General features: G+C 35.1%; 1 protein-coding gene and 1 long non-coding RNA gene across 8 annotated transcripts in view; one reads left to right on the top strand and one right to left on the bottom strand.

Annotated features, from left to right (window-relative positions):
- PCDH7 (protocadherin 7) overlaps positions 1 to 24,861 on the top strand; it is a 451,994-nt gene that overhangs the window by 324,646 nt on the left and 102,487 nt on the right. The window contains exon 3 of one of the 6 annotated variants that reach the window (XM_055086114.1): positions 19,995 to 20,110. The exons of the other annotated variants lie outside the window; for them this stretch is intronic. Coding sequence (XP_054942089.1) covers positions 19,995 to 20,095 — 101 coding nt within the window. The 3' untranslated portion in view covers positions 20,096 to 20,110. Of the gene's footprint in view, positions 1 to 19,994; positions 20,111 to 24,861 lie in introns of those variants that run through there. 6 annotated transcript variants of the gene reach the window in all.
- On the bottom strand, positions 6,905 to 23,869 carry LOC114486596 (uncharacterized). Of its 2 annotated transcripts, XR_008617843.1 has the most exons (5): positions 23,827 to 23,844; positions 21,981 to 22,009; positions 10,910 to 10,949; positions 7,800 to 7,934; positions 6,905 to 7,174 (listed from the first exon to the last, which is right to left on the bottom strand). It is a non-coding gene; the product is annotated as an uncharacterized lncRNA (long non-coding RNA). The 2 variants fall into 2 exon arrangements; XR_003680599.1 differs by lacking the exon at positions 10,910 to 10,949 and having other exon boundaries at positions 23,827 to 23,869.

Genomic DNA, 24,861 nt, shown 5'->3' with positions numbered 1-24,861 from the left:
CATGTGGGACCTTCCCGGACCGGGGCACGAACCCGTGTCCCCTGCATTGGCAGGCGGACTCTCAACCACTGCGCCACCAGGGAAGCCCTGCCATATTGTTTGGATGGCCCTTAGTGACCAAACATTTAATTAAAGCCCCTTGAGGGGATAGTTTTTATTATTTGTTATTGGACATCCGCCAAAGCTCATTTTACCAAGTGTTTGTTGTCTACTTAGGATACTTCTGTGTATATTTTTAATACCATCTATATACCTTAAGTGTTAAATACTCCCTAAAAGCAATCATTTCCTTCCATCTCCAAAGTCTAAAATATTCAGTTTTTGTATATTTGAAGGTTAGTGTGCAATTTTGTCTTGTAATCTGATTAATTTTTTTTTTTTTTAGTGATTTTTCATTATATTTTCCTTAGAAGAACAGGAACCCTCCACCTTGTGGATGAAATCTTTGATTTAGTTAGCTTACGTAATGTATCAATAGCGATAATAGCTTATCGAATACCAAGTTTTCAACATTCTCTGTAGTAAGCACATAGCGCACATTGTTTTGGTTAAATACCATTACAAATTTAGGGAAATTTTTCACTATTCTCAAGAAGACAAGACCTAGGCTGTTAAGTAACTTGTGCAAGTTTATTTCACTTGTAAGAGGGAATCTTGGTTTCTGTCCAGACCTCTCTGAGCCCAGGTTGTAACCATTTCACAGTACAGTCTTCTCTTTGAAAGAAAAAGCCTGGGCTCTTCACTGACTTCCCTTTATTGTCATGTTGGTTTCTATGGAACATAAAATGCTAGAACATGTATCATTTTTAAGAAAGCCTTAAATTACAGTGTCTGTGTTTTCTTTCAAGTCTGTGTTTTGGACATTTAAGATGTCCCCAGGATTGAATATTTGTGATTTTATTTTAAAATCTATTTTAGCAGAAGCTACCAGGTGATAATTGGTGTGCTAGGTTTGTCTCCCAACACTGCATGGTTCATGAAGTCATTTTTGTTTGTTTGTTTGATTTTTTTTAAGTCATGTAATGTATAAGGTATTCAGATAGTGATATGATGATGATGATGCGACATCCAAAGATTATAATTTTAATTGTTTTCTAGAGGGTTAATCTAAAGATCCTACTTTGTTTAGTCCCTGAGACTATAACTATTAGAAAATATAAAATCATATTTGTTTTTTTCATTATAAAATTATCTAGATCTTCTCAAAGAAAAATGTGTCTCCTTGTGTTTAAATTAATTTCCTTCTTTTGCAGTTAAGAAAATATCCTGAGGCAAGAAAGAGTATAAAGAATATTTTAACAAAACAAACTTAAAACTCAATTTTAAACTCAGTGTTACATAATTAGAGTTCTCTTCTTTTTTCTGGAATAATTGCATCACCTGTAATATCCCAAGCATGCACATTGAAAGTTAGTTTTTACTGATTTTTTTTTTAATTGATTGCTGGTTTGACTGAGCTGACCTTTGCTTTAAATCAGAATTGATTGACCAATTGAGTCAACATGGTTTAATTGGTTGTGCATATACACAGAGACTTTGTTTATTGAATTTAGGATATTCTGAGTAACATAATTTCCCTCTGCTTCTCTTCTGCTCCAGGAAACACTCTGCTTTATGATTGCATTTAATAACGTGTCAGAAAGCAAATGGAAATAGTACCATACACAAGGGAGAGGAACAATGGATTCAGCAACTGTTTAACATCCAAAGAAACCATTCTTACAAGATTGTTTCAGATTCATACAGTTTGTATATTACACTTATTTGTTATATTAAAGATGGTATCTGAAATCTGGCTTCTGTAAAGTTATCAGAAACCCAAAAGCCATTGACAGTATGATAGCCATCTATTATAACTGTATGATTTCCAACATTTAAAAAAATTTGGAGAGCCTCCTAGAACGACAGGATAAATCTGAATGCACTAAGGATACTACATTCTATCTCTGTGTTTCCAAGTTACATTTTTACTGTTGTAACAGGGTAGCATAGTGTGCAAAAGAAATGCAGTAATACATAAAAGAACCAATATAGATTCTAAGATCTTGGTGGAGGATAAAAATAAAAGTTTTCTTGTTCTTTTAAAATATCTCATTTATTTTGTCCTATTTTTTTTTTATCATTTGGACATCGGAAACAGGTCTGAAACTCAGAAATTAGTAATCAGAAGGATATGAGAGCCAACTTTTTGGGTGCTAAAGGTAGCCTGCCTCTCAGTGCCAAAATTATCACTGATTTCATAAATTTATTTCTTGTGTTAGGAACTGTAGTGCCAATGAAAATCAATAAAAACAATTTCCTTCTACATTCATGATCCTCTCCTTACACTCATTCTTCACATTCTTTTCAGGACCATTTTGTCAAAATGCCACAGGGCCATACAGAATGTAATTTTGTGTTTCTGTGTGTATGTCCCATGAAACCTGATTTTTCCTGTGTGCTTTTGATTGGTATTAAGTGCAACAGGGGCTTTAGGCAAAGTAAAAATTTCACATTTTCATAGTTTTTAAAATATTGAAGGAAACACCAAGTTTTGTTGTCATTTTTTCTATACAATTTGAGGCTGCATACAATTTACATACAGTAAGTAGTACATTCATATAGAGAGCATGTGTGTATGTATGTGTATTCACATGTGTGAATAATATATCTGCTGAGTTAATCCTTATTGGATGTCTGAAAAGATACTGAGTGAATAAAGATTAAAATGCAATTTTTAAAAAGAAAGACTTTGTTAAGCCCACAAATCTTTAACATAGTTGAAAACTCAGATGCTTCCAGACAGAGAGGTTATTATTCATTAATTAATTCTCTCACTCATTCATGTATTCATTTATTCAAAGCGTTTATCAAAGCTGTGGGCCATGTGGATTGCTGTAATGGCAGGGAAAATACATGTATTGATATATCTTTTTCTTCAAAAAGCTTATTTAAATATTCAGACTATAAGTTAAATACAAGCAAGTACACAATACATCATGTCTAACACCAACTAATTATTCCTTTAGATTTACGTGGTTCACCTACATTTAATACTTGGACATTGATTCTTCAAAATAATTCTCAAACATTTTGCAATAATTGAATATATTACTATGCATGCAGTGTTTAATCTAGGGCCTGACTCATCATCATATTCAATAAATTATAGTAGTTATTATCAATATTATTTTTTTTCCAAACCTGTCCAAATGAGATATGTATTATTTTTTTCCATTTCACAGTTGAGCAAACTGATTCTCAGGTTAAGTTATTTTTAAAAGAGACTGCACAAATTAAATGGTACTGCTAACGTTGAAAGCAATAGATAATTGATTTTAAAGAATGATGTTATCTTCTTGAAGACAAGGGGATATTCATAGTAGTATGTTCATTATTTAAATTGTCTGTACCAGTCTGTAGAGTATAATGTTATCTAATATTTAATGAGCATGCATGTGTTAGACATTGGGCTAAGCAATTCTCATGTTATGTCTTCTATATATTATACTACCTCAATGAGTGTAGGTTTTTTATAAATGTCACCATTTTATAGATGAGGAATCTGAAATTAAGAGAAGTTTAGCAATCCTCCTCAAATCAAATAGCTGGTAATCGTTGAAGAGATTTAACCCAGTTCCAAGCAAAAAGTACGTACAACTTTTAAGCTTGATGTTGTACTGACACAAAGTCTGTAAAAATGTGTTGAAAGCTCAAGATGATTTGAATATTTGGGTTTTTTTTCCCATGTCTATTACAATATACTGTATATCAAAAAGCAGGTTAAGGGACCTAGCATTATGTTATGGGCCAAGTAGTAAGTAACAGTACTGTTTTCAAAATGAAAACTTAGAATGTTAGGTACAAAGAAATTTAGATTATCAAGAGAAGAAAATCAGATAAAATTTTGCTTATGTCCACTTGGCTATGCTGGGGATAAGCCCTTCTGTGAAAATTTATTATATGTTATTTTAATACAACAGAATAACATATTTAATATAGGAAGTTTGGAAACAACATGCATTTCAAAAGTCAGATTTCTTCCTATCACCCAGAGATAACAACTTTGAAAATATTGACACATATGCATGTAGTATTCTCATTTTGCTGTATGCTTGTATGGAGCATGTTCTGGGTGGAGGGGGTGTGGTGGTATCTTAAAACAACAGAAATTTATTCTTTCACAGTTGTGGAGTCTAAAAGTCCAAAATCAAGGTCTTAGCAAGGCCACAATTCCTCCAAAGTCTCTAAGTAGAATCATTCCTTGCCTCTTCCTAACTTCTGGTGGTGGCAGCAATCCTTGGCCTTCCTTGATTTACAGCTGCATTGCTCCAGTCTCTGCCTGTAACCATGTGGTGTTCATCATGTGTGTCTGTCTTCACATTGTCTTCCCTGTTCTTATAAGGATACCAGCCATGTTGGATTAAGGGTCCAGTATGACCACATCTTAATTATGTCTGTAAGGACCTGATTTCCAAATAAGTTCACATTCTGTAATGGGAGGTGTTCAGCGTATCTTCGGGGAATACAATCAATTCCATCAGAAACACGATACTTACAGAATTAGAATTTTGTTTATGTATTATTTCAGGGCCTTTTTCATTGTGAACAACTTACATTGTCATTAATGAAGATAATTACATTTGATTACAGTTCTCCAGTTGACTTACTTTGATTCCGAATGTGGTAAAAATCTTTAATTTAGAATTCCAGTTGTCAAATAATATGGTAATGTACTTTATCACCCCATGGTGCTTTTGTGAGGAAGTAAGACACCCCTCTGAGGGATGCTGTGTAAACGTGGCATGTTATTATTTTCCTCTGGCATTGCAGGGACGCTAGACATTTGACTTGTTCTCATCCTTTCCCCTGCATATTGGCAATAAATATAAGATCCACGTGGCAGCTTCAGTCTAGTGTACTTGGCTGTGAGTCATCTTAACAACCAGGAGAGCAATTCTTGGTGAGGTGGAATGAGCAGCGCTTTAATAGCAGTGCTTAGTGGGAAGGCTCTCTGAGAGGCAGAAAAGAGACTTTAAACTAAATGGACTTTACAGAAAATTGTTTTCACTTTGTAGTTTGGAGTCAGGGTTGCAATTTTCAACTTTCTTTTCCCTCACTTACCTGTTGCTAAGAGATCACATTCAAGGTAAAATTAATGCTTCTCCATTACAAAGCATGTAGTCAGCAGTGGAAGAGGAAATATAACATGTGGTTCCTGTGTCGGTTAGGACTTCAGAAAAATACGTGGCATTAAGAGACGGAATCATGTGTCCAGTAGACATTTGACAAATGATTATTAAATGAATCAGTGGGTACTGAGTAGTAAGTGTTAAGGGCCTGTCATTGTGACTGGATGCTTTTTGCCTTATCTTCTTTGTTTTTCCCTTTCCTCAGCTTTTTAACTCTTAAGAAAATCGAAAAGCATTCTATCAAAGTAGAGTTGATAGTTGTTATTATCCACTAGAGTTCACTGTAATATTAACAGAAATTGCCTATGACTCTAGAATCTGTTAGAACCAGGGAAAAAATTACTTTATATCAGGACACTTTCAGTTGTGTAATACGATTTCAGGGTTAGCAATGGAGTTCCATTGATAATAGAGGTGAAACTGGAAGATACATGCTATAGGGTGATTAAGTTCTAGACCTACTTAGTACTGCCACATTTTCCCTTCAGTGTTCTTGAAAGCTAGTATCTTGTATTTGAGTGTTCCTTGTATCCTCAGAAACATCATGCTGACCAATGATCACCATCCAGTTCCAAGTCAGCCACATCCTTCATTCAACAAATATTCACATCTAATTCAAGTAAGGCTTCACTTGAGTTTCTATGACACTACAATGCAGTGCAAGATGAGGCTATTTTTTCTTAAGGTTCACTCTGTAATTTAGGAGATAATACCTGCAAATAATTAGAACAGCAGTCCCCAACCTTTTTAGCACCAGGGACCGGTTTCCTGGAAGACAGTTTTTCCACGGGGCGTGGGGGGGGATGGTTCAGGTGGTCATGAGAGCGATGGGGAGCGATGGGGAGGAGCAGATGAAGCTTTGCTCACTCACCTGCTGGTCACCTCCTGCTGTGAAGCCCGGTTCTTAAAAGGCTGATGATTGGTGCTGGTCCTCGGACACGGAGTTCGGGATCCCTGAATTAGAAGGAAATGCTTCCTTTCCCCCATGTGAAAGGAAGGGCTTAGAGCTAGTTCAGCTTGAATATTGTTTGAATGTGATGAGTTTTTAACATAATACTAATGGTCTATTACATAAGAATAAATCTACTCATAAGCCACCGCCCTTAAAAAAAGGCATACAGTCTGCCCAGACACTAAGAAGCTTTCAGAAAATTTATATTCCTTTAATTTTTCTCTTCCTATTTAATATAAGATTAAAAACAAAGTGAGAATCCAAGTGGGAAATTAGTTCAGGTGTCATCATTAGCCTTTCTCACTCACCAAAGCCACATTCTCAAAGTGTAACAGTGTCTCAAACACCTTCTAATGGGCTTTATTAATCTGTTCTGTGCACTTCCCCCTCTGGAATTTCACTATGGGATTGCTCTTTCAAGGTACTTTGACATGAACTTTGATTTTAAATGGGGTTTAATGTGCTTTGGTCAGGCCACTGACACAATACTTAACAACCCAAATGTGCTTTCCCATATGGAGGGTACCATCTGTGGTAGTAAATATTTTTTCATAAAGGTTCAATTGCTCCCTCTGTTTCCTTTAACCAAAACAATAGTCGACAAGGCACAGTATTTCATGAACATTTTTAAGCAAGTCTCTCTCAATAAATGCATTCATTTCATTCACAGTTTTCTAAAGAAAAATGACTAGAGACATTACCGACGCAAATTCGTGCGCCCGACGCACAGTGAGGCCAAACAATACCAAAACGTCAGAGCTTGGAATAGAGAAAGGTTTATTACAGGGCCATGCAAGGAGAACAGGTGGCTTCTACTCAGAAACACCCTGAACTCCCCCACGGGTTTCAGCAAAGCATTTTTAAAGACCAGGTGGGGGAAGGGTGTCCGAGGGTATGTGATCAGCTCATGCACAATGCTCTGGTTGATGGTGAGGTAACAGGGCAGTTGACATTATCAATCCTTAGGCATCAGTAGGTCCTCGGGCTACTTGATCACTATCATCAAGTACTTAATTTCTTCCATTTGGTGGTTGTTTTAACATCTGAAAAACTCAGGAAATATGCATAAGATACTATTATCTGGGTACTTCAGAGAGGAGCTACAGGAGAGGATATATGGGAGCAGTCTGTCTTGGAAAGGCCCCATTGGGTCCTGCTCAGTTGCAGAGACAGTGAAGAGAAATAAAATAATAATTATGCAGTCCCCGGGTACAGTCATACACAAGGACTAGTTGCTGATCATGATAGAGTAGAAAAAAGACTGGTGAGAGGAGGAGAAGTCTGGGCTTTATTCCTCTCATCATCACAAACACAACTCTCAGCTGTCTCATTTCTAAAATAAGGAATCTGGAAGAGTTCCATGCTTTCCAAATCCACTGCACATCCATTCAGCTGTGAAGCATGTTCAAAATACAAATACCTTAGCTCCAGCCCAGTCCAGGATAATCTGAATTTAGGACCAGTGCCCAAGAATCTTTGTTCTTTACTCCATAGTGATTTTGATTGCACAACAAGGTTTGGGAACCACTATTCCAGTAATCCCTAAGATCTATTTCAATTCCTAACGGATATGACTCTCAGAGTCTAATTCAGAGAAATTTCATCTATGAGCTGGAATATGCCTGATTAGGATTAGAAAGGCCAGGATTGGATTCCGAGCTCTGCTGTTTACTTACCTTGTGAGGCAAGACTTTAAATTGTTGAGACTCAACTTCTGTCTCCAAAAAATGAGGATAGTATTAGCTGCATTGCCCTGGACTGTTGCATGTATTATAGTACTTAGTATGGTAAGTACTTCCAGTAAATATTAGCTGGAAGGATAAAGGGAGTGAGAGTGAAAATTGACCAGATCACAAAATGAAACATTATCAAGGCACCAGAAAGAAATACAAGTATATATGAAATGAGTGAGGAGTAACATAATGTTTGCTAAGCTTCCATTATGTCACCAACTTAATTCATTTAATGAGCTTACAACACCTATTTTAAAAATTTCAATGAATCAAACAAGCTTCTTCTTTTAAAGATCTGTAGGGAATCTTGAAAAGTTCATTCTAAGATATAGTAGAAGATTGTCCACAGCAAGAGATATTAAATTGTTAAAAATAAATTATACATACAATGAAATAGTGAGAACAGCAAAAATTCTCCCCCAGTCTTGAATAAAGAATATTTTAAGCCTCACAGTCTCTCTTATATCAAAAGATGCTTTTTCAATATTTGCTGTCTACTTCTTAAGGATCTAATTCTTCATAACTGTTTTTAAATACATAGTTTCTTCTACCCATGGGCTTACAGTTTGATACAGTCCACACACAATTACTTTTAGAGAGACTGAATATGGAGACAAGATTTTCGAACTGTATTGCTAGTTTTGTCTTGTGGGAAAATGGGACTTTAATATTTTTTCTACTTTTGAAACTACAATTCTCATAATTTTTGTCTTCTTTCTTACCTTTGATTCTATTAACTCAAGAGAAAATAGAAAAAACATTCAGTGGCATTCAACTAACACATTGTTGCTTTATAAAAATTCCCACACAGCAAGATGACTTGTAAACTGTAGCTGGACAGAATGTATAGGAACTGTATTTGGCTTGTAGGGTCCAATACATACACCCTGGTACAAAGAGCATTTCAGCACAAAGAATTCAATAATCTGACACTTCTCTTGTGAAGTACATTATTCTGCTGTAGAGAAAATTGCTATGGCCAAATTTTTCAGTAGGATTCAATTCTCTATAATAGCCCAGCAAGGTCAGACCTCAAACGAAGCTGTGATCTGCCTTGTATGTCCCCTCATAACTACTGAAGACTTCCAGGGAGGTAGGAGTTCTCCCTAACCTGTGTCTGCTGGGATCCTTAAGTTTAGTTCGAGTTATAAGAAAGGAGGCTGTGGCCATTGAACTTCACCTGACATCGGTCTTTGTCACTGTATCCTTAACTTCTGAGTATTTGTTCCAGGGCTAGAGTATAAATAGGATGAACAGTGCCTAGAGCAGCTTCTGTGACTCATATAAGCCATAATTACACTGGCCATGCAACTATTTCCAGAACAGACATAAGACCTATAATTCAGAGAATAACATTTGTTTTAAAATATGGTTCCAGATACTTCCCTTGACTTTGTCCTAGAAATGTTGGGGTAACAGAAAAGATGACCTCTTTGTTAAGTACACATAACTTCTTAATATGTGTGTGTATTTACATATTGAAATAGCTGTTATGTCTGAGATAAATGCTAAACTGATAGACAATATAAATGCTTTTTAAAATACTCTATGATTTCCTCCTCTGTGTCTTTATTTTTAGGGATAAATAAGAGTTTTTTAAAAGGGAGTTTACTTCAACCATAATGCAGCCCTCTGCCAACTGTTGCAGAAGAGGCCTTTAGACTTCCAGAAACATTAAGCGATGGAGGACTTGGTTTATTCTGTTCAATCTGGCCATTAAAAACCTCATCCAATTCATTCACTTTGCAGAAATAAGCAAGTCTCCATGGTACCTCATGCCTCAAGTTTCCTTGTGAAAATACCTTTCCTTTTCATGGAATTTAGGGCATTCTCAGCAATCATTTGAAGAATTTTGTAACCAAAAAAATTATCAGAGAAATCCCAGGGAGAAGAAATGAGCATCACCTTACATATTATTAAAAATAATACTTAAGGAAGGCCAAACCGATATTGCAATACATTTCCTTCAAAATGATACTTTAATGAGTTGAAGTGCTTTAAAATAACCTTTAGTTTTTGTGTAAACTTTGCAGAACAAATGATAATACAAGTTATATGTAATTATACCAAAATTTCCTTGAAAACTGAAAACTTTCTATAAAAAGAGTGAGGAAAATTTTCTTATTAGATCACCTGTCCATGTGGCGTAATTTTTTCTAATTTTTTTTATGCTCATATTTGTTAATTTTTATATCTGTTTATAAGATTGCATTAGCTATATTGGGGGGTATTTGTCTTTCTTTTATTGTTTTATTTCTTTGTGTATGTGTATGTATGTGTTAAAATTGACATATAATTTTATATTAACTTCAGGTGTACAACATAATGATTTGATGCTTGTACATATTGTGAAATGATCACTACAATAAGTCTACTTAACATCTGTCACCATACATAATTACAAAAATTTTTTTCCTGTGATGAGAATGTTTAAGATCTACTCCTTTCACAACTTTCAAATATGCAATATTTGACTATAGTATTATCAACTATAGTCACCATGCTGTACATTATATCCCTATGACTTATTTTATAACTGGAGGTTTGTACCTTTTGACCCCCTTCACCCAATTTGTGTATTTTGTAAGAATATAAATTAATCTCAACTTTTCTCAGTTTTAGTTCATTTTCAGTTGGTGATTCTCTCAACCAATCAACTGTAAGCTGAATTTTTGAAGTTTTGCCTTTTTTTTTGAAAGTTGGACACTAACATTTTATTTTATTTTATTTTTAGGTTTTGCCTTCTTAAAAGCTGAAATGTTATGCAATAATCTTTCACAGCTCAAATACTTTAATTGTATTATTGAGATACATAATGCAAATGATCTGGTTTTCAATCTGAAAATAGACTTATCTAGTCAGACTTCAATTTAAAGAGGTAAAGGTATCTAATTTTAAAAATGATACAAATGAACTTATTTATAAAACAGAAACAGACTTACAGATATCGAAAACAAACTTATGGTTACCAAAAGGGAAACATGGCAGGGAGGGATAAATCAGGAGCTTAGGATGAACATACACACACTGATAGATAACCAACAAAGACCTACTGTCTAGCACAGGGAACTCTACTCAGTATTCTGTGATAACCTATATGAGAAAAGAATATGAAAAAGAATGAATATATTTATATTCATTATTATATATTTATATATTTATATTTATATATATAAATATATAATATATTTATATATATAGCTGGATCACTTTGCTGTACACCTAAAACTAACACAACATTGTAAATCAGCTATATTCCAATAAAATTAAAAAATAAAAAATGAAAAGGTAAAAGTAGCCCAAGCCTAAAATGAATTTTCCTTTCAATTGAAGGCAGAATTGATACAAAGTGACTTCTTAGAAAAGCATAAAATATGCATATACGTGTGAGAATGAATGTTTTTTTGCCTACCATCAACTTCTACTCTGGGTGTTCTAAAGAGTTCACTTCACCTGGAGTATGATTTATCAATTTACCAACACATATGCTCCGTATGTCCATCATTCAATGGTATAATTTTTAATGTGTTTCATTTAAACAAAATGGCCATAAATATTTAGATGGACATCTGACAATGAATACTTTTCAAACTGGGGTAATGTTTTTAGCATCATTGATCCAGCAAGATCCAATAATAAGACTGACTTTTTGTTTAATAGAATTCTCTCTACGATGATATTCCACTCCATTGGTGAAAAGGGAATTGCTCAAGTTACATAGATATGTTCTCAAGGACATTGGTTAATAAAACACAGACCTCTGTGCCCGGATGTTGAATGTTTACATGTAGGTGTTTGTTCAAGCAAACCATTTTGTTGTATTAATCGAATGACCACTGTATTAAACTTAGGCTTATGTAGACCTAATCAGATTTTTAAAATCAGTGTAGCCTATAGAAAATATTTCTCAAGGAATATCAAATCATTATGTCTTTAGGTTTCTATACAAAAACTGTAAGAACATATGCAAAAATATCAAAAGAATACATAATCGGAAGTTACTTTTACAGAGGAGGTTGTATTATATTTTTTTCTCCTGAACCCTTACATTTTAAAGCTAAGTATATTAGATTTATGGAGATGAATAAATATATGTATTTGTTAATACACTGTTGCAAGGTAGGGACATTTAGACTTATATCAGACACAATTTATATAGGTCCTCCAAAAAAAGACACTATGTAGTATTTCGCTGAGTTTGTGTAAAATACTTTAGCTGTGTCTAGGATGCCTTTCCCTTGTGGAAAAGAAGCTTAATTCTGCCAAGCCAAGAGTGCAGGGCCCCTTCCTGCCCTTATTTGCTTTTAGAGATTCATGCTGTCAGGTTGATAAATGGGCTTTGACAGAAGCAAAGGTAATTCAAAGCTCACTCACAGGTAGAATAGTCTTTAGTAGATTCTTTTAAGTCTGAGAGAGGAAATATATATATAGAAAATGCATAGTATTAATTCACTGTGAGGCTTTATTTTCCCAAATGCCCAAAACACATCATCTTTCTGAAGCTATATTTTATTTTATTTTTTATTTTATTATTTTTTTGTGGTATGCGGGCCTCCCTCTGCTGCGGCCTCTCCCGTTGCGGAGGACAGGCTCCGGACGCGCAGGCTCAGCGGCCATGGCTCACGGGCCCAGCCGCTCCGCGGCATGTGGGATCCTCCCAGACCGGGGCGCGAACCCGGTTCCCCTGCATCGGCAGGCTGACGCGCAACCGCTGCGCAACCGCTGTGCCACCAGGGAAGCCCCTGAAGCTATATTTTCAATTCATCTTAATATGCTTTCATGTACGTGTGTGTCTATTTATTTACAAACAAGATTATTTTTTTATCCATATGAAAGAAAGTCAGTTATTCATCAAGAAAATAAATTTGGTAGCAAATGCGTTTTTTGGAAGGTAACCTTTTATAAACCAAGTACTGTTAAATACATCTTTGACTAGATCAATCTAACAGAATGATACTTTGGAATTACAGAAAAGAGTTGAAGGTTTTAGCAAATGTAAGTAAATTTTAGTTCTATACTCTTTGCTTTTGATGTTTGACAAATAAATTCATTAGTGATGAAATAATGGGATAAGTCTGAAGAGACAGCTCAATTCATTGCATTTATCCCACCCACCTTAGTTCATCTGCAGAGTCGGTGCTCTGATTTCATGAGAACATATCCCATCATCCTCCCTGGCATAAGCCCTTCATTTTTCACTTAGCTGTGTAATAGTTAGTAAGCTATTCCCTTTTCCCTTTGCTCTTTTAGAAATACACAGGAATATAGCATTTAGAAAGAACTTTTCCTGTAGTGTTAAATAGATTCTGTAATTAATAGTAGATACCAATAATAGGATATCTGCATTCCTGGGTATTCTGAAGAGAGTGAGAACACTTTCTTTAGTTGTTATTACTTTTAGATTAGCTCATATAAATAACTACTTTTAGTACTAAAATGGTGTCAGAGCTGACTCATTTTTACTATCTTTGTTTTTCTAAGTTTGGAAATGTAACAAGCTAATTTTCTTTGGAAGAGGGTATTGGAGCAGTCCAAAACACACCCTAGATGCACATTAGCACGTTTCTAGATAACAACAAAACTGGTATAAAGCTCTAAAGAAATCGCTTGGACAAATAAAAATACCCAATTCAATGAAGGGTTTTACCAGATCTGGTCATCTTTGGCAGAAATAATATGTGAGCTCTATTTTGAAAAAATGCAAACAGGATAACGTTTATAACTATATCAGTTATTCTATTGAGCATTGCAGTTGCCTCGCCCTAAAATGTGTGCTCCTCTGCACAGCTGTAAGAGAGTGGTACCAAGAAAACCATATATGATCTCATTTAAATGGCTTGTAATTGCATATGCACATAAAGCCTTGTGCACCGATAATTATGATTTAATATAAACAGACCCAATTAGAAAGAAATGAGAAAAAGGGAAGCACTGACAATGTGTGAAGGAATACAGAGGAGGAAGGGATGGCTATTTGACTAAGAGCAAGGAAAGGCTTTGTGGAGGAGTGACCATTTTACATGGGTTTTGGAAGATGTGTAAGATTTCACAGGTAGTGTCGTTAGTGGAAAGAGGCAACAGTAAGAACAGGGAACAGCATGAGTGGAGACACGGAGTCCAGAAATCTGAAGCCATTTCAGAGAGTCATTTTATCTCAGTCTCCTTACACAGAGCACACTGTGGGAATGAATCAAATATAAGGTGAGAATGATAGCTGCATGCAGTCATCTGTTCATTCACTCATCCATTCAGTTCACTGAGGTCCTGAAATGAGCTATTCCCTGGTATAAACTACTGATAAATTCAGAAAAAGGTGAATAAAATATAATGCTTGTCCAGGAGGAAATCATTCTTTATTGTGGAATATGGAAATAAAAACAGATAATTACAAGACCATGTAATAAATTCTTTACTTGGAATGTTCAGAGTGTTATGAGAATAAAACGCATGTATCAATTAAATCTGCTTGGGAGAATCAGGAAAAACTTAATGGAAAAATTGACATTTGGCATGGATCCTGAAGGGTATGTAAATAGTAGGGTGGATGAAAAGAGTGTAAGATGAATTGTCAAAGCAGATGAAATAAATATCTGTAAATGAAACAGGTGTAGAAAGGCATAATGTGTCAGGGTGGAGGACTTGAGTGCTATGCTTAGGAGATGGGACTTTATTCCGTAGCCCTACAGACTTTGCAATTCTGTGAGTAGAGAAGTGAAAGATCTTAGCTGAACTTTAGCACCATTCCTTGGGCATTGTTTTATAGCCTACACAGACAAACGAAATGGGCTGTAACTTAGTCAACCCACTAATATCTAGTACCTTCTAAATTATATTCATATCTTGGATCAAGTAGAATTTATAATGTATCAATCACTAAAAAAACTGAAGGATTTATCTGATAAACTATTAGCCCAATTGCTTCATCCAGTTTACTCAGTCTAACATGAACCTCTGCATTTCAAGGAGAACAGAGCAAATGAAGAGACAATAACTCATTGAGTGTCATAAGAAACTCAATGGCCAAATGAAAGATTTTAGATCAAGGTTATGGCTGTTTCTATATAAGGCCACCAAATAGGATAAATCTGAAAAGAAGCATATCTGCTATGTGTAATAAAATAGTAGTTTCTCTAACCTCTGCCCTACTTCATATGAAGACTCAATACATCTTGATGATATATAATGATTATACGGAAGGATTTTCTCACTGTGTTCGTATATAATTTTATAGAACAAAATATCTTTTTTAGGTAGGTAAATCAATCCCTTTCAACATAGGTATTCAATTCCTTGTTTAAAATCCTCCAGTCCATCTCTCTCTAAGAATGAAATTTAAATTCCTTGCCATGCCTTATAAATATTCCAGTACCTGAACCCTGCATAATCCTAACCTCATCTCCTGTCATCCTCTTCTGGGCTCACATTCTAACCAAACTGCCTTTTTATCTATTCCTCAAACACACCAATATTCCAGGGCCTTTGCACTTCCTACTGCACACATTCTTTTTCCCCAAGATGCAGACAGCTGTTTTGTCTTTCAGATCGTAGCCCAAATGTCACCACCATATCTGTTCTAAATTAGATAGACACAATCTCCAATCCCAAAGCCCCAATCGCACTCAACCATACCACCCCTCTTAACTGAAATCATTCCATTTATCACCTTGCTATATATTTATTCTGCGTCTCCCACAATTCCTCCCCAACACACACACGCTCGCACACACACACACACACACACACACACACACGCACACACCCCTAGATTGCAAAATATAAGAGCAAGTAACTTGCCCATTTAGCTCATTACTGTTTACATGTGGGCCTTAGGACAGTAGGTGTTCAGTTGAATGAATAAAGATACAGCACTCCCATATATTTATATCATTATTTTCAAAGATGCTGTTAATAATGAATACAAACTATTTCTGGGTGTGACTGAAAAGAACAACATATAACTCTTAGTTCTTTCTACACTAGGCAAAATGTTCTTGGTTTGGTTGAAACTTTCACCTATTTGAGCGGCCTAGCCACGCCACTCTGCATATGAGATTCATTCCCCCTGATACTTTGCTCATCATTTGTACCAGGAAAATTAATAGGAATTAGGAGGAAATGTTAGTGGCCTTTCTTCTTCTCCTCCTACACTAGCATATAATCAACCATGTCCTTCTTATCTTCAGAGTACTTATTAAAGCTTTACTGAAAAAAACTTTGAAAGAGAGCCTGCATAAAAGAAATTACATGACTGTCTAGACCTCACCCTTTCTTACAGAGACGGATGTGGATAAAAGTGACAGTATCATATTTGCTGTGTGCAGTATGTTTTAACAATATGTTACCATCAACTTTTTGTTGTTGTTGTTCCTGTTGTCTTATTTTCATTTATTTAGCTCTGTTCTATAATCATGCATACGACCTTTGCATTTGCCTGAAAGTGCTCCTTTTACATGGTATGATACTAATCATAGTGATGATAGAGTGCTGTTTATAGATTAGCAACATACTCAGGATTGAAAGAGCCAGAGATTAAATCAAAAGGGAAAATAACAGATCACAGAGCTGGTTCGGCTAGCTGGTCAGCTTGGACCTCCGGCACATATGTCTCAGTCTCCAGAGTCTAAGTTTCTACCTCTAAGATATCTTCCCTCACAAGAAAAAGATCTGTAACCTAAATGAAGATTCTGAGATATGTCTGAGATATATCTGAGATATGTGATTTTTTAAAAAATCACAGGCAGTTTAGCTATGCACCAGGGTTGAGAACCAGAGGTCTGGATTATGACTTCAGAACCTCAAGGCAGGTGGCCAACTCTCTTCCTCTTTAGGTAACACTAGCTATGCCACAACAGAGAGCAAAGGTCAGTGTCTGACTATCTGGGTATGGGCCCTACCATGTCTCATGGGAGGTGATGTCTGTAACTACATTAAATCTGATGAGAAATGTGATTTGTCAAGAGCTTTTTAAATCCAAAATTTCCTTCATTCCTCTTTCCTTCTCTCCTTCCTTCAATTATTCTTTGAATCAGCTTCACAATTTCACTTTATCTATTAAAATTTTCTCCATTTTACCTCCATATCCCAGAAGCAAAGTTCAAACAGTTTTAAATTCAAAGGTGTGCACAATATTCCAGCAAGCCGTGGCATAGTTTGTGTAGGCGTGAAGCCAGTATGCCTGTTCCAAAGTGCATTTTGATCTCCTAGGAATATTTATATCTCTATAATCTCCTTAGGGTTAAGTAGCATGCAAATACTATTTGGCACATATATTTTATTCTAGTGAGGCAGTTATTTTGCTTGCCCCTGTATAGTCTGAAGTCTGAAAGCATGCTGTTTTTAAAGCTCTTAGAATAGAGTGGAATGAATTTTGTCTGTTACGACACAATATGTCTGAAGGACCAGCTCTTCATCATCAAGTTTATGTTACCAACTCTCTTAGTGTGTACTAAGTTATGTCAATTAAACCTACATCCAGATACAACATGTTCACCTTTTGTGGTAACATCCTTTATCAGAAAGTATCATTTTATAAATCATACTTTATTTAACTCTCTTTTGAAGCCTGTTACTATTAAAAAGAAAAACATTTAAAAATGCATTTCTTTCATGCAGAAATGTTCCGAAGGAAAATCTTAAGTATAGAAATTTATTTCTTTCTACTTTCTTAAAACATAAATAAGACTTTAATTTAAAACAATGATACTAAAATATACTGCTGGTGTTGATGTTTTCTCATCTAAATTGCTTTTAAATCTTTACACTTGTAAAAGTCCTCTACACTTTATTCAAACAAACAAATATTGAGTAAGCTACATTTTATTCTTATTTTCTCAAATTATTCATATGCCAAAGAAAAAAGCCAAAATTGCACCTTTTCAGCATTTCAACAGAATTAATATTATTATAGCTATTAACTTTATGAAAGTCTCAAACAGACAGGGAGATCAGATATGGAACATTATTACACAGATTATCTATTAATGTAATTCACCACATTAAAAGATTAAAGAAGGAAAAAAATAATGGTCTTACCAACAGATGAAACAACTCTCATTCATTGCAAACAATAGCTTAGCAAACTTGGAATAAGAGGGAATTTTCTCCATCCTCATGAAATGTTATATTTAGTGATGAAACATTGGAAGAATACCTTTAAAATTTGAAACTAGGCAAAAATGCTCATTATCACTGCTTCAATACATCTTACTAGAGGTCTTTAGTGCAAAAGACAAAAACGGAAGAGAAGAAATTGTAATGATTGGAAATGCTATCTATATCTACATACACATTAATGTGATTATATGATATATATGTAAAAATCTAATGAAACATATGCAAAGCTTTCGCAAAAGGATGTTAGGTTGGAAGTTTACAATGAGTTGCAGAGACAACAGATATCAGATACCAAAGAGAACGGCAGACAAAAAAATTACAAGTTTTCAAAGGAAACTTTCAAAATAATTTACATCCTGTCTCAGATCCCTCATCATGACATGCTTATGAAAAAGAATTGAAAGGGAATTGTGGGTAGGTAGAGACCATTTAAGAGATTGTTGTGGTAAGATCTGATAATATATGTGCTTCACACCCACCCTCTAGAGTGGAACTGATAAGGAGAGCACATTCTACATGCCAAGATGCCTAAAAAGAAAGCCTTCAATGACCTTACTTGGAGAATTTGATATATGACCCTGATATGTAGAAGGAATGTGGTCCACTGAGTAAATCCCAGATAGAAATCTAGAGAACGAGAGAGGAGAGGGGACAAGCTACTTTGATGAAAGAATTAAAATGAGGCAGCTGATTTAGGATCAGCCTGTATCCCAGAAGTCATCAGGTTAAGAATGTAGATGTTTTCCAAGAATTAGAAGTGAGCCATGAAGAGAAGAGGGTTGGCTTATAACTAGTTTTACCTCTGTCTAATAAGAGTAAAATGTGGAATTTAACAGTAAGAGTCTACATCACCCTGGAAAACTAGGGAGCCAAGGCCAGATACAGAAGCTGGAAGAAAATGGTGTGCCACCCATTTCATTGTAGTTGTAGAAGAACAAGACCCAGCAAGGGAGCTTTTGTGGAAATTATGAAAGATCCCACAATGGAGTCAGCTTTGAACATCTCCCAGGCCCAAGCCAATTCTCCTCAAGGATTTTTTTTTTTTTTTAATTTAAGGCATTTAGACCTAAATGTATTTTTCAAATAATTTTACAAGTTCATCTGCAAATTTATTTAGGATTAAAAGTTCCAAAAGTTGGCAAGATAAATTCTAAGACCAAAATTGGTGATAGGAATTTTCTGTACCCGACATGAAAACTTATTTTAAAGCCTGAGTAGTTAAGAGTATGGTATTAGCACAGTGTTAGACAAAATAAACAAATGGAACAGAATTAGAAACTATAAAATAGGTCCACATATATATGAGTAATTAATTTACAAAAGCTCTATTAGAAATCAGGGGAAAACAATGGTCTATTGACTCTAATCAACAAGTGATCCAGGGATACTTGGGGGTTTGGGATGTATAGAACTCTACCTCATAGAATGCACAAAATAAATTTTGTGGTAGATTAAAGACCTAAAATTTAAGGATATAAATGTAAAACTCATAGATTGCATATGCAAATGTTATGACTCCTGAGTGAGGACAATTCTTTTTCAAGCAAGACACTAAAAGTACAAACTCCAAAGAAGGCATTTAATTAACTTGACTTCATTAATATTTGAAAGTTCAGTACAACAGAAGACATGATAAACTAAAGTGAAAAAAGAATACCACGGAGTGTGAAAAGATATTTACAATACTGGGATATATAAACCAAATTTTAAAAATAGGCAAAATAGCAGTTCATGTGAGAAGAGATCCAAATGGCCAGTAAACATAAAAAGATATTCAGTCTCACTAGTAACCAAGTAAAGGTTGATTGAAACTATGCCTAAATACTATTTAACAACTATCAGATTCCAAAGAAGACTAACAAGAGCATGGTGAGGGTGTGGAGAAACAGAAATTCTTATATACTATCTGTTTGACAAACAACAGTTTGGAGTAAAATTTTGTAGAATCACTTTAGGGAGAAATTTGACAATAGCTAGTAAAGTTCAAGATTTCCACACCTTACGACACATTAATTCTTCTCCTAGATAGACCTTGGAAAAGCCCTTGTACAGGGGCATTGAGATGTGCCCAGGAATGTGAACTGCAGCTTTGGAAAGAGCACAAATGTCCATTATCAGACTTCTAGATCGACACATTTGGGTGGATTCATACAATGTAATATTCTACTGCAGTTCAAAATGAGTGAACCTATAAGAATCCTCCTGCGAATGCAGGGGACATGGGTTCGAGCCCTGGTCCGGGAAGACCCCACATGCTGCAGAGCAACTAAGCCCGTGCGCCACAACTACTGAACCCTCACACCACAACTACTGAAGCCTGTGCGCCTAGAGCCCATGCTCCAGAACAAGAGAAGCCACCGCAATGAGAAGTCTGCACACTGCAACAAAGAGTAGCCCCTGCTGTCTGCAACTAGAGAAAGCTCGCGTGCAGCAACAGAGACCCAATGCAGCCCAAAATACATTAATTCATTAATTAATTTTTTAAAAATCAGTGAACGTAGAAATAGAGGAGAGTATGGTGTACAGTGGAAGAAAAAGGAATAATTATAAAAGGAAGATAAAGTGATGAGGGGAAAGTACATAATATAAAGAAAACATCAGTAGCAAGAGTAAACACTCAGTAAGAAGTGCCATGTACTTTCTTACACTTCACGTATTTTTCCCCCCTGGTCTGTTACCACCTAAGCCCTTGCTTTAGATAGCATAAAAGCAGGGTCCTAGAACATATGTTTTAATTTAGCTGCTAAATCATTCAGAGTGCCCTCCATAAATCCTATAATTAGAAACATTTAAGCATCACTGGAAGGAGAAAAACAAATACCGTATGCTAACACATATATATGGAATCTAAGAAAAAAAATGTCATGAAGAGACTAGGGGTAGGACGGGAATAAAACACAGACCTACTAGAGCATGGACTTGAGGACATGGGGAGGGGGAAGGGTAAGCTGTGACGAAGTGAGAGACCTACTAGAGCATGGACTTGAGGACATGGGGAGGGGGAAGGGTAAGCTGTGACGAAGTGAGAGACCTACTAGAGCATGGACTTGAGGACATGGGGAAAAGCAGAAACTAACACACCATAGTAAAGCAATTATACTCCAATAAAGATGTTAAAAAATAATAATAATAAAAAAAAAATCACTGGATAAAGGCTCCTCTACTGTTTTAAAAACGCTAATAAAATGTTTGAGTTTAAAATGTCACCTGATTTTTCCTACAAATCTATAGATGTTATTAACCTTGTTTTGAAAGGTGTGTTTAACTAGGATACCTATTCTTTGCCTCACACTTGATTGATCAATTTAATTTTTTTAAAATAATAGTATGTGCAATGAATAGGATAAAAATGTCAAAATTTCTGGATTACTTACAAAATAACAACATTCATAAGAATCCACCTGCCAATACAGGGGACACAGATTCAATCCCTGGGCCAGGAAGATCCCATATGCTGCGGAGCAACTAAGCCTGTGCTCCGCAACTACTGAGCCTGCGCTCTAGAGCCCACAAGCCACTACTGCTGAGTCCTCGTGCCACAACTACTAGGAGCAACTAGTAGGAGCAACTAAGCCCGTGCTCCTAGAGCCCGTGCTCTGCAACAAAGAGAAACCACTGCAATGAGAAGCCCACACACCACAACAAAGAGTAGCCCTGCTCGCCGCAACTAGAGAAAGCCCGCGAGCAGCAATGAAGACCCAACACAGCCAAAAATAAATAAATAAATTAATTAAGTAATTAATTAAAAAAAAATCCTCAAAAGTGATTCATGTGCATGGGCTAGTGAATCTTGAAATAGGCTCTCTAAATTATACAAACTAGTCCCAAAGCCATTCCGTAGTATTATCTTTAATGTATACTCACTTGTAATAAGCCAGGGTTTTTTCTAATCGGTGACACTGCTATATCTATTCTTGTACCAACACCCCACTGCTTTAATTACTGTAAATTTTAATATGTCTTAGCATCTACAGGTGGAAGTATGGAGGGCAGGGACTTGGTCTTACTCACCTCTGTATCCTCGGTACCCAAAACAGTACCTAACATATTAAGAGCACAATAAATACAGTTAGAATGAAACAAAACAAAGCAAAACATTCATTTTATTTTTTGGCTGTGATTAAAAAAATCGGTGTGAAAAAGTATTAGTGAATTAACAAAGTACTATTAAACCCATAATATTTAATCATTTGATTTATTAGAAACCACTGGAACTCACTATTAAGTAAATGACTAGTGAATGATAATTGGAATAAGATTGTTCTTTAGAAGAAAATAAAATTCTTCTTATTTGCATTTATCCCTGTTTTCAAAAGTCATCTATAGCAAATTTTTCTTTGAAGAGGTGGAGCCACAGAAAGCTATAAAATGAGTAAACTTGCCCTAGGCCTTAGCAATAGTACCAAACTGAACTGTAATACATACATAACTTGCAGTATTTTGGAATAATGAAGAAAAATCCTGAAAAGGATTTCTGGTGTTAAAAGAGCTATACATACTATTGATTTCCAGAGAAAAGAGCTGCTTTCAAATTCTATTTCTAAATAGTAAGCAGGCTTTCTTATATTTAAGATTCTGAATAAGATTATTAAACTCTAATCAAGGAAATATCAAACCAGCTAAACTATTAAGCATTTATTCTAAAGCTGACCACATTTTATATTTCTTAGATTTCCGACCCAATTAATTATGAATAATCATATATGCATATGTATATTCTGATCATTTTATATGCAATTTTATAAGTGGAAATATCGATTTAGAAGCACTGTATAACATTTTCTTACTATAGCACTTCGGTTTCTTTTGCTTAGAACTTCGCAAGAAGTCCCAATGATATACCTCTACAGTGACTCATACTTCTGTCTCTTTTGATATTGCAACATTATTATTTTAGGTTTCCTTGTATGATTTTTGGCCAAGATAGCTGAGATTACATGAGCTTATCTCAAAAACGTTATCAAGGTTCATTTTTCCCATTCCCCAACTTCTTATTTAAAAATAAAAAAGTCAAGTGATCCTTCAATAGCTCAGTTGGTAGAGTGGAGGACTGTAAAAATAAAAAAGTCAAAACTATCAGATAGCCTTTTAAGAAATCTCTTAAATATAAAACAAACTTGTTTAAGAAGAGCATTTTTTGTTTTACTTTCTTCTTATTTCTAGTAGAAAATGAATTTATGGGAAGTTGAGAAAACAGACACAGAATAGTACATGAAACTAACTAAACTGCCTTTGAAAGTCTTGGACTACAGATACAAGTCTTAAATGACTCCACATTACTTCTAGGCTAAACTTTGTCCAATTTTATAGCAAATTTCCTGTGTTAACAAACATAGTCAAAATTGCAACAACTATAAGATTAGTATAGTGGAGAACCGTATATTAAACATGCATACAAAACACTTTAAATTATATTTATTTTCCCCAGCTGTGGATCATGAATTTTATTCTGAATTGCTGAGAATAAAATACGGTAAAATAAGGATTTGTCCGTCCATACTTAACATAATGCAGATATTTTGTAAATTTTTAGATGCAACTAAACTGAACTGAAAGTTTGGATGTCTGGACGGTTGGTAGATACCGATGAAAAAGACCTTTTAAAAAAACAAGAAGGTTAAACTGAATCTTGACATTATCAGAATTTGATTTAGTTTAGTTTTCAATACTAATCAGATTATATTGTTGGTATTTAGAAATTATTCTAAATCTTGTGATATCTTTTGCACAATATAGATATGAACTATAACTTGCCACAATCAATTTTAAGAAAGAATCTTAAAAATCATGTATTCTTTATCTTTATGACACACCTCCTGAATTGTTTTGTTTTCAAGAACTTTTCCTTGAAACTTACCTATATAGTATCTCTCTGCCATCCTTTTAAAAAGTGAAAAACCTAATTTCACTTCTGTGTATATCTGAGCCAAATTTTAAAGGATTACGTTCTTAATCTTGACATTCAAAGGAGACATCCCGTGATGCTGTAAATGTTCCAGCAGGATTAAGGAGTGAGACTGCAGTGTCTCTAAGAGCCCTCCAACCTATCTTCAATATGCTCATTTCTCAGTGGTGGGGCAAGGAAGGACAGAATCTCTAAGCCATTGACCTCATCAAAGAAGTCAGCTGTGTCAAAGTGTGACTACCTTTAATTTATTATGCAATACCGAGGGAATTAATGCAGTATTTTTGTTTGTAACACTTTCCTCCCCAGCCTTATTCAGTGATTCTGAAATGATAAATAGGAAATGCCAAACATCATAAATATTTTTTTCTTTAAAAATTATAAAGTGGAAATGAAATTAAAAATCTATAATCATGTATTACATATAGGGTGCTCTGGTCAACACTTTTGCCATTTACTCTATTTCATTGTACCTGTTATATTCAAAGAATAAATATTATCCAGGAATTCCATGTAAAGATTTGATACACAGTTTTGATTCAGGTGATTAAGAAATGCCTCTATACTTCCTGACATAAGTATATTAAGACTGTAGCTGAGCTGCCTATAGTATGGGTGCATAAAATACTAACTGGAAAGGAAGGCTGCATTTGCTTTCCAATAGTGAATATATAGATTGATTGCAGGGAAATATTTAAAAGTTGAGAAATATATGATAGGTCCATTTACAGTGACAAGAATTTAATTTCCCTGCATCAATAGCCTGAGATGTGAAATTAGTTAAATGTATGGCTATGGAGCCCTGTTATAGAGAAGTTAGCACTGTGGTTGAATTCAATCATTGGCTTTCATCTAAACAAGTGTACAGCATTTTTGTCAAATTTCCTAATTCAGCAATGATATCTAGAAGTGTTAAACAAGTATTTTGACTTGGCAACTTCTAAAATTGATAATAAAGTCAAAAACATTTTGTGACATCCTCCTTAT

The sequence above is a fragment of the Physeter macrocephalus genome, chromosome 7 (assembly GCF_002837175.3).
Source record: "Physeter macrocephalus isolate SW-GA chromosome 7, ASM283717v5, whole genome shotgun sequence".
Taxonomy (NCBI): Eukaryota; Metazoa; Chordata; class Mammalia; order Artiodactyla; family Physeteridae; genus Physeter; species Physeter macrocephalus.
Note: the sequence above shows the minus strand (reverse complement) of the source record. Positions and strands in the feature narration are given on the sequence as shown.